This window comes from Cetorhinus maximus, chromosome 12 (genome assembly GCF_964194155.1).
Source record: "Cetorhinus maximus chromosome 12, sCetMax3.hap1.1, whole genome shotgun sequence".
Lineage (NCBI taxonomy): Eukaryota > Metazoa > Chordata > Chondrichthyes > Lamniformes > Cetorhinidae > Cetorhinus > Cetorhinus maximus.
The window spans coordinates 94337053-94348174 of NC_135890.1; the positions used below are offsets into that span (position 1 = coordinate 94337053).

An 11122-nucleotide genomic window follows, 5' to 3' on the forward strand; every position below is an offset into this window, starting at 1 on the left:
AGACATTAGATTGATGGAATCCAGACCCATGAAATAAATCTTATCTGTTTCAGTGTGAGTATGATCGAAGCCAAATTTAATTTAGCCAGCAAAGAAATGGTGAAGAGGGAGAGAAATCAGTTGGCAGCATTCAAGTCTGATGTATAATTCTGTTACCAGTTTTTACACATTTTCCTTTCAGAGTAATTTTAATATGAATTTTATGTTCATGAAGGGTTGTTATTGTATAGAACATTTACCATCCTGAGAACCCAACAACTGTATCACATGGACTCAGATCAGATGTAGCACAATCAGACACAGAGTGTGTTAGGCATAGGACTTTCACCTCTGAGTTTACGTCCAGCCTAAGGCATGGAAGTCTCCTCTTACCTAAGGGTAACGGCTATAAGGTTAAACAAGTTTGAACAATTATGAATATTGAATAGGCATGGGTCTTTAGCAGAAACTGCCCCTAAATTGCAATTTTAGTTGGGCCTAAGAATGGTTAATGTGGAAAGTGAGGAAAAATGTCACACTGGTAAGGGAGAGGCTACTTCAGAAAAGTTGAAGCTGAAGCATATCACACAATAGGCAGTAGAATACTGAGAAGTATAAAGGAACAGATGAACCTTGAACTGCATGTTCACAATCCCTGAAGCCAGCAGGAAAGATAGATAAAGTGGTTAAGAAAACATATGGAATATTTTTCTTCATTAGCCAAGGCATAGAATATTAGAACCGGGATGTTGCTAGAACTGTATGAAACAATGGTTACAGTGCAGCTAGAGGACTGTATAAAGTTCTAGTCACTGTATTACAGGAAGGATGTGAACACACTAGAAAGGGTACAAAGGAGATTTATGATGATGTTGCCAGAAATGGAGAATTTTAACCTTGAGGAAAGATTGGATAGACTGGGGTTGTCTTCTTTGGTACAGAGGAGGCTGAGGGGAGATTTAAGTGAGTTGGAAAAATTATGAGGGGCCTAGATAGAGTGGATAAGAAAGACCTATTTCCCTTAGCAAAAACGTCAGTAACTGGGGATGTGAATTTAAAGTAAGTGGTAGAAGGCTTAGAGGGGAGTTGAGGAGAAATATTTTTACCCAAAGGATAGTGAGAGTGTGGGATTCATTGCCTAAATGGATAAAATATGCAGAAACCCTCCACATTAAAAAATATTTGGATACGCACTTGAAGTGTCGTAACCTGTTGGGGTACAGAGCAAAAGCTGGAGAGTGGGATTAGGCTGAATTCCAGTCAGCACAGATACCATGAGCCAAATGTCCTCCTTCTGTGGCATAAATCTTACATGTTTCTATGTGTTTCTGATGTGAAGAGCACTGCATAGTTAGAAATTGTTATAAATCTTCTCACTCTCACTTGGTACCCCCTATTTATAGGTTTATGCAATTGAGAAATTCTAGGTTTCCAAAATTTACTGTGCAGAATATCAGACAATGTCTAGTATTAATTTTGAAGGTAAAGCATTGTTCTTGAAACAAATTCTTACATTAAAAGAACCTCAAACCATTTTAGTAGTAAAACTGGTAGGTAATTGTTGGCAAATGATGATGAAACACTGCTTCCACCTGTTTTGAATATGAGATTAATTGGAAAATTTAGCATAGAGTTATAGGGCAAGTAAGTTAAGATGGTTACGAGTGTGGCGTATAATGACACCAACAGTGTAGGTTCAGTTCCTGTTCCAGCTGATTCTTGGGGCCTGTGTCTTCGACTGGTCCCAATGTGATATCCTGGTATCATTGAGCCTTGATTGGTAAGCTTTAGACACTGAGGACATGGCAGACAGAGTACAGACCTCTTCTCACATTGCCGACAGTCATTTTTGCTACTAATGGGAGACCAGTTGGTTATAACCACATACATGCCTGGGATTAAATATTTATAAATACTTTATTATAAATAGTTCTCCTGATGGTCTAGCAGATAAAGGCATCTTCATAAAGACTAGAAGATCTCCAGTTTGACTCTTAGTCCACATTGAATTAGTTAATTTCAGTTGGGACAACAGCTTGATTACTACAATTGGTTTCAGTGCCCTGGGTTAGGAAAGGGAGACGTTATCTATGATTTACATTACTGGTGTTACCAGCGATTCCTGCTAGAAAGTCCACACATGTGGGCATTAGACTAGAGGAGGCATGGTTGGCATGCATTACAGCGCAAAATAGTTTGATAAACTTAATAGTCTAGCCTCACATATAAAGAATCAGAAGATGAGTCAGATACCAGAAAGGTTGTGATTACTTGTAGGTCTCTGCTCCAGCAAGAGTCAAGATCTTCAGAAGAAAAAGGGAAAAATACAAAACTACAAACCCACTCCCAAAAATTCATAAAGATAGATTTTGCAGCCTCCCTTAAAAGCTCCAAAAGTTTATTCAGTCCAAAGGAGCGGCAGGAATGGCCATCTTCAATCTCCAATCTGTGCTGGATTAACTGATCTCAACTGGTATCGGCTGTGGGTTAGAAAAAGAAAAATCATCCTGAGCTGCCATTACTAATTGGTGCTAAGTAACTGCAACTAGCAACACAAGCACCTGAACACAAACTCAGATGTGACAAACGCTTCGGCAAGCAGCCTGCTGATAGTCAAAATTCACAAATGAAAAGGGCCACTTAAGTGAGGTTCCCGAGAGCATGTAAGCATACGAGTTAGGAGCAGGACTAGGCCCTTTGGGCCCTCGAGCCTGCTCTGCCATCCAATAAGATGATGGCTGATCTGATTGTGGCCTCAACTCCACAGTCCACCTACCCCAGGTAATCTGCAACTCCCTTGTTAGTCAAGAATCTATCTGCCTCTGCCTTAAAAATATTCATTGACCCTGCCTCCACCACTCTCTGGGGAAGAGAATTCCAAAGACTCACGACCCTCTGAAAGAAACAAAAATCTTCTCATCTCCATCTTCAATGGGAGACCCCTTATTTTTAAACTGTGTCTCTTAGTTCTAGTCTCTACCACAAACCTACATTCTTTCAGCTTCCACCCTGTCAAGCCCCCTCAGAATCTTATTTATTTCAATAAGATCACCTCTCATTCTTCGTAACTCCAATGGTTACAGGCCCAGCCTGTCCAACCTTTCCTCAAACCCTGCCCCAATGCCCGCCCCCCATGCAATTCCAGGTATCACTCGAGTGAGCCTTATCTGAACTGCTTCTAAAGCATTTATATCCTTTCATAAATAAGGAGACCAAAACTGTACACAGTACAGCAGATGCGGTCTCACTAACACCCTGTACAACTGGAGCAAAACATCCTTGTTTTTATATTCCATGCCCCTTGCAATAAATAACAACATTCCAGCATAACAGAGTCTCACAGAGAGGAGGGGAGGAAATAAAATTATTCTTTGAGCTTCTGCTAAAAAAAAAGTCACATTTGAAAGGAAATTATGCAGCACTTACACCACAGCACTACCATTAGTTAATTTATGGATAATTCTGTGATATTAATGAGGTAGTCTTTCAAAGTTGTTTGCCCTGGATGACCAGAATCAGCATCCCTTAGCTAAGCCCCTGGTGGCACTCCCTGGCAAGTATCCTGCCCATGGGTGGGCTGTAGACCTAACCCACCCAAACAGGGCAGAAATGTGATGTCCTGTTGCTGGCTGATTCTGACCTTCTTGAGCCATTGGGGAAGGTCCAAAGCTAGAAGTGAAAGTGGTGGCTGTGACCTTTGCACAATTGTACATGTGCAAACTCGCAATGTGGAGTTGTTTCTGATGTGCCGTGAAACCTGCAATTTAATTGGAGTGGGTTCCAGAGCAATGGGGATCTCAGCATCTAACTCCACTGCTGCAATTCTGCAACATAAAATTGTCATTTGTTATCCTGCAGCAATATACATGACCTCATTATAGTGTCAAAGGGCTAGTAAAATCCCTCAGCCAAATAATTAGATTTGATGCTACATATTCTTTTTTTATTTCTGTGGGGTGATTTATTGAGAATAGATATAAATTCACAGTGTTGAAGTACTTAGCTCCAAATGTGTATAGGTAAGTAGTTATGTGCCATGTACATCAGTTTCCTGATAATATACTCAGTACCCATATCAAAACCAAATAATGAATAATAAATATCTGAGAATGATTACAAAGCAGGAATACAGCTAATTGGGGCTCAGATCATATCTAAACAGTGAGAGTTAAACTGTCCATAACTTATGTGAATCCTAAAATAAAACTACAGTCTCCAAGGTACTATTTTTATGAGTTATACTGAGACAACAACAGCAATTAATGCTGTCGTTATATTTGTCGTGGACTGTTTTTATTCAATTTGAGGTTCATTTTCTTGCTGACAGGAGCTCTCTGTGCAGATGCCAGCAGTTAGTGCACTCCATGTTATTGAAGTGTGATGATGTATATACAGGATTATAAATTGCTGTCCGTTATGATGTTATTTTTAAAAATCAATTGTTTTCTTTTAATCAACAAATAATTATCGTGTATCAGTGAAGTTTGCACCCTGTTCTGCCTAACCATTAAGTTAAACACTTCTTAAAACTTCATCTAAAGGATTGACAAGGAGTACACTTTACAAAGATTCTTGACATTTCAACCTGACTTGTTTGCTGCAAGAGTTATGAGATTGTATGTGGCGTTTTCTTTTTGGTTCTTCTGCGCAAGATCTGTGGGCATTTTCCTCAGGCCGTTATCAGTCGCGCCTTGGGATGTTTATTATTATAATGGCGCTATTTAAATGTAAGCTGTTGTTATAGGAGCCTGCTATTTCTATCGTGGGCACAAATCGAAAGTTAGAATGAAAAAGCGCCTATCCCCTTGATCTTTCTTAAATTGCGCTCAAATTTCCTCTGAATCTCATTAGAATAAGGGGGAACGGAAAACCGGCGTAAATCAACGTGAACAATTGGTGCCCCAAGTGCTGAACCAATCCCATATATTTCATCTTCAAGTAGGGAAATGTGGGTTTCAACTCATTTAACTATCGCTGGTGCACGTCAGACGCAGCATGTCTAAGATCCTAAAATCAGGAGAGCTTTAAATTTTTAATGTGGCTGATACTCATGCCATTAAGCCAAACAGAAAATGCAGAAAAGGTCTCAGCGAGGATAATTATTTTAAATGTTGGAAAAATGCAATAAAACACCAGAAAAAAAATGACTCTTCGCTGCTGCGTCTGTAAATCTGGTCGGAATATGAAGAGCCCCGAACAAGCGGATTTGGGAGGGTCCTCGAATACTGGAGTATTTGAGGTTGGGGACAGATGTATGGGCGGAGATGTGTTCAAGCGGAGGGATGAAAAGACGGCCAAGGAAGATCGAGGAAATTTGGACATATTGTACCTACGCGCGCAACTCGGTTAACGCCTAATTTTTTTAAGGATGGTTATTCGGTTTGCATCCTGGGTGCTCATGTCTCTGGGCATAAATACAGAAGAAATTGCAGACTCCTAGGAGTTTATCTCCAGCACTATATGCTTGACTTTTTTTTTAAGTTATTAAGTTGCTTCCGTATTCTTTGTCAATTTATCCTGCAATTTATAGCGAGATGTATACACACAATTACAATGCTTAAATGTTGATACTCCAATGCTTTCAAACAAAGAAGTTGACATTTGAATGCAGTGGGCTTGGTGATGGGGAGGGGGGGGGCGTTGGCGGGTTGTGGGGGCGAGGTTACCTGACAATTCTGAGAAGTAATAAGAAAGTTGTGGGGACTTTTATAACCTAGTCATTTCTTATTGTGACAGACTGGCAGGCAACAGAGAAAGTGCTCAATTCCTCACTTTCTCCGGGGACTGTGGAATGAGTTTAATCTAATCTAAGAGAGTGTGTCTGTGCCTGGGTTTTTTTTTCGCTCTCTCGAGTGTGGGAATAGAAGTGAGAGGCAGGAGCCTCCTGGGCCAGAAGCAGTGGGGAGCCGCTTAGATGCCACTGATCCGAAGCCAGTGAATGAAAAGGGGATTAAGAAATGTTCTTATTTGCAATTCACAGAGATGCACCCTGTTGAACCGTCCGTAATATTTCAAACCAGATTTTTGAAAAAAAAAAGTGGAGCTCCTTCATTGTGTCAGAGCCCTGCTACTTTTTTCTCTTGGTTACATTCCTTTTGTTTGAAACGGCAGCAGCTTCTTTCTGTGTGAAAGTCTGTTTCAACTTTGTAACATTTACACAGCCCAAGTGCAGCATGTATCGATTCCAATTGTAACATGTGGGTCCGCAGGAGAGAGGACCCCCAACCCCCCCCCATACTGCTGTTTACTAACCGAAGCACATTTACTCATAGCTCTTTTTCTGCTTAACAAGGTGGGGGTGACATTTTGAAATATCGAGGTTAAGAAAAGAGCATTTCGCCAATTCACCTTGGCTCATTTTGGAAGAGGGCTCGAGGCTCTGTGCGTGTGGAAAGCAACTTTTAATCAAGTTTAAGCAAATCCATCCGTTTTAGAATCTTAAACTATACCCGCGATATGAGCCAATCACACAAAATGAGAATGGAAGATTTTGCAAATTGAAAGCATCGTAGATTTAATAAGATTTCCATTCATTTACTGTTCAAAATCCCCTCTTGCAAAAAAAAAGCCAAGTGCTTTTTTTATCCACGGTTAAATATGTAAATAAAATGTCTAAAGTCATTCTTCAAAGAACACAAAAGAAGAAAAGATCAGCGACCGACAGCCATAAAATTCCTGCAATTCTCCGTAACACCAGTCGCCGGGGGTCCGTCTCTGTCGGAGCGATCCAGCGGGGATCCTGTTATTTGCACAGGTTTCAAATCCGACCAAAAAAAAAATATCTTTTCAGCTTCAGGCATCAAAGAGCCTTTTCATTTATTAGCAACAGAATTATCTTAGTCAGTTGCTGATTTCTCTCTCTCTCTGCAGTAGGTAGGCAGCCGATTGTTTTCCAGTTGAACTGACTTGCTTAGATAGGAAGCTGTTAAAAAAAGATAAATACTCTGGGGGAAATATGGAGCTTTGCAAATATAACATTGCCTGAATAAACATGCCTTTGTTTTTTAAAAAAAAAAGAACAATAACAAACGGCTACATTCAGGAACTTTTTCATAGCAGGGAGAATCTAGGAATCTAAGATTTTGGCCATTTGATTAATAAACTTTTAATAGTAAAATAGCAAGTCAGGTCCAATCTGTTAAGTTTGCAAACTGATCTCGTCTTCCCTCCTCTGCAGTGGGGGCAAAGTGTCAGTTCCAGCCTTTCAAACTTCTGAAAGATGTTCCGGTCGTGGCCATCGGAGTCTGTGCCTTTTCACAGGTTCAGACCGTTCCCGGTTTCTTCTTCTCGGTTAGTTTAGTCTGTTTAAACCGCCGTTCCCTGGTGAACAGGAATGCACTTTCGACTAAGCAAGTGTTACTGTAAAATAATGGAACTGGTTCGAGGTGGGGGGGGGGGTGGGATTTGCTTCTATGTTTCCCTAAAGAGAAAAGTGGCGGAAATCCACCCAGAATCAGATGAATGGCAGGCGCCCAAGCCGATCTTTGATGATCACCCAGCCCACACACCAGCGCCCCCCCCCACCACCCTCTTTTTTTCTTCAGCTGCTCTTTTTTTTTTGCCCGAGTTTCACAGACGGTCCGCCCACTCTTAGCTCACTTTGCAGTTGCCAGTCAGAGAGCTGCCTGTGTGTGTGTGTACTCAGAGAGAGTGTGTGTGTTTACTTCCTTTCTACCTGTGTCCCACTCCACAGTTGCACACAGCGGCGCTCGGGAAACAAGCCCTTCCAAGTTACAGCAAGAGGACACATTGCCACCGCTCGCTGGAGACTGCTCTTCGGGGATCGTTCCCGTTTTTTTTTTGTTTTGTGTGGGCTGGGGTGGTGGGGGGGGTTTGTGGCCGGTCCTGAGCACCCTCTTCCCCCCACCCCACCCCCAACCCCCCCCCCCCCCCCCCCTTTCTTCCCCCTCAAGTCCACCGTGGATTTCACCTTTCTGGCTGCAGCTTTCCTGAAGATACCGCACTCAGCCACCGCTGGGGAGTTTGGATGTGGAGAAAGTTTCTGCTCAAGAGGCGATCACGCCGGATTCCGTGGCTGGGTTTATTTTTGGGGGGGGTGGGAGGGGGGGAGAAGGAGACTCTGAAGCGTTTTAATATGGGACCGTTGGAAAAAGTGCATTGCCTCTGCGCCCTGACCTTGTCCCTGAGCCTGTGCAGCCTGGCGATCAGCTCGATGGAGCCGGAGCGCTCTGAGCGAGAGGGCAGATGTCAGGCCATCGACATCCCCATGTGCCGGGACATTGGCTACAACATGACCCGCATGCCCAACCTGATGGGTCACGAGGACCAAAGGGAAGCGGCCATCAAGCTGCACGAGTTCGCCCCCCTGGTCGAATACGGCTGTCACAGTCACCTCAAGTTCTTCCTGTGCTCCCTGTACGCCCCGATGTGCACCGAGCAGGTCTCCACCCCGATCCCCGCCTGCAGGGTCATGTGTGAGCAGGCTCGCCTCAAGTGCTCGCCCATCATGGAGCAGTTCAGCTTCCGCTGGCCGGACTCCCTGGACTGTAACAAGCTGCCCAACAAGAACGACCCTAATTTCCTCTGCATGGAGGCGCCTAGCAACGGCTCGGACGACGCAGCCCGGGCGCCCAGCGTCCTCCCGCCCGTCTACCGGCCGCACCTGAGGGCGGGCGGCAGCCCGGACCTGTTCCCCTTCCCCCCGGACAGCCCCGGGAAAGCGGCCTGTGAGAATTACGACAAGTTCCACCGGGTGGAGAAGAGCGCTTCGTGCGCCCCGCTCTGCTCCCCCAACGTCGACGTTTACTGGGCCGGTCAGGACAAGAGGTTCGCCTTCATCTGGATCGCCATCTGGTCGGTGGTCTGCTTCTTCTCCAGTGCCTTCACCGTCCTGACCTTCCTGATCGACCCTCAGCGTTTCAAGTACCCGGAGAGGCCCATCATCTTCCTGTCCATGTGTTACTGTGTCTACTCTGTGGGCTACATCATCCGCCTCTTCGCTGGAGGGGACAGCATCGCCTGTGACAGGGACAGTGGACACCTCTATGTTATCCAGGAAGGCTTAGAGAGCACGGGTTGCACCATTGTCTTCCTGGTCCTCTACTACTTCGGCATGGCCAGTTCCCTCTGGTGGGTCATTTTGACCCTTACATGGTTCCTGGCCGCTGGGAAGAAATGGGGCCACGAAGCCATTGAAGCAAACAGCAGCTACTTCCACCTGGCTGCCTGGGCAATTCCTGCCATCAAAACCATCATTATCCTGCTGATGAGGAGAGTGGCCGGGGATGAATTGACCGGCATCTGTTATGTGGGAAGTATGGATGTCAACGCCTTGACTGGCTTTGTGCTCATCCCTCTGGCTTGCTACCTGATCATTGGCACCTCGTTCATTTTGTCCGGGTTTGTGGCGCTTTTCCACATCAGGAGGGTCATGAAGACTGGCGGCGAGAACACGGATAAACTGGAAAAACTGATGGTGAGGATAGGCGTCTTCTCAGTGTTGTACACTGTCCCTGCGACTTGTGTCATCGCTTGTTATTTCTACGAGCGCCTCAACATGGATTATTGGAAGCTCTTAGCCACTCGGGAAAAGTGCAAAGCGGGCAACCATTCCAAAGCTCTGGACTGCACCATGAGCAACTCCATCCCGGCAATGGAGATTTTTATGGTCAAGATATTCATGCTCCTGGTGGTAGGGATCACCAGCGGCATGTGGATTTGGAGTTCCAAGACCCTGCAGTCTTGGCAGAACATTTGCAGCAGGAGATTCAGAAGAAGGGTCCGCAGGAAACCTGCCAGCGTTATTACTAGTAGTGGCGGGGGCTCCTATGGAAAAACCCACCCTCCCTTGAAAGTACAAGGGAAATATGAACCTGCGCTCCCACCAACTTGTGTTTGAAATGATTGTTGCCTCAAACCTAAGGCAGCAATCTCTCTCTCTCTTTCCCCCTTCGCAGATTGTGTACAGAGCTGGCCTGGAAGGTGAATGACACAAAATGGGGAACCTGCAGACAATGAACAACTCCTCGCCTAAAGTGAAAACATTAAGGAGGAATAGTGTCAATTGCTGCCAGCACCGCTCACTTGGGCTGGATGCTGAGGTTCAAAAAAAGGTTAAACTATCGGAGGAACCTGTGATGTCTCAAACATTTTGAGCCCAAGATCATCAGCGATGTGAGTGCTCCTACAGTCTGCTGTAATACTGGATTGACTAACAGTTCAATCATCATATTTCGTCCGGATCTGCAACTATTTACCTTTTAACTTGAAGCTTTCAGGGATAAGTAGGGTCTCTTCAAAAGGTTCAGTATCTTGTGGATAAGCAATATTCTGCCGAAAAGATGGGCAGTTTTAACAATGTGCAATAGTTTCTTTCTCTCCCTCTTTTCAACAATCAGCTGCAGATAAAAGGCTTACAAAGAATCTTCTTCTGACAAAAGAACTTAGAGGTATGGGCGACAGAAGTTCTTTAATGACACATTTTGCTTTCTGATGGAAATCAGGCCAGTGTCAGACAAGTTGAACTGATTTGTAAACGGGCGATTCAAAGAGACCCACGAAGCTTATCGACTCGTCTTATTGTAAAGCTAATTCTAGCCATGAATAGATCAACAAGCACTAGATAAAACAAAGAGTTTGTGTGGACAGGGAGCCCCTCTGATCTTGTAGCTCTTCACGTGCTTTGTGAAGCACATTGAGACCTTTGTACATATTTGTAAAATATAATTGTCGTCAAGTTTGTCCATTTTATAAAATAAAATGTTTCTTTAGTTTGGCAAGAAATCTGCTGAATATGTGACAATTCTTAAAAGGCAATCTGTTTCGTGGCAGACTGTCTTAAAAAGGCAGTGCCCCGGGATAAAATGCAAAGCTACCGCCTGCTAAACTTGATTTATTGCTGCTACGTGAAGGCAGAATATTAAAGAAAGGGCAGGTCAGACCTGTTGTGAACAGAATTTGTGTGACATTAGTTAATTAAAGTTGTAAGTGAATAGTGCCACGGTGGTGTTCCATTTTATATTAACTATAACATAATGCATACTTTAACATGTTTAAAAAGGCATAGTGTTTTGTCAGCCAAGCTCTAAAGTTAATTAATCAATGCTGATTTATATTACTACGCTTAACGGGTAGTGCTTAGTGCAAGATTCACTAACCCAGCACTCTCCAACTGCAGGTTCTG

At 43.9% G+C, this 11122-nt stretch overlaps 1 protein-coding gene across 1 annotated transcript; it reads left to right on the plus strand.

The window, feature by feature from the left end:
• The first annotated feature begins 7545 nt into the window (after window positions 1-7545).
• LOC144687695 (frizzled-10-B-like) lies at window positions 7546-10722 on the plus strand. Its single transcript, XM_078554116.1, has one exon. It carries the CDS (start codon window positions 7967-7969, stop codon window positions 9836-9838), a length of 1872 nt encoding a protein of 623 aa, XP_078410242.1. The 5' UTR covers window positions 7546-7966; the 3' UTR covers window positions 9839-10722.
• Window positions 10723-11122: the final 400 nt, after the last annotated feature.

What these genes read in the sequence shown, in the direction of transcription:
- LOC144687695 (XM_078554116.1), top strand. Translation starts at nt 7,967, where the DNA reads ATGTGGAGAAAGTTTCTGCTCAAGAGGCGATCACGCCGGATTCCGTGG.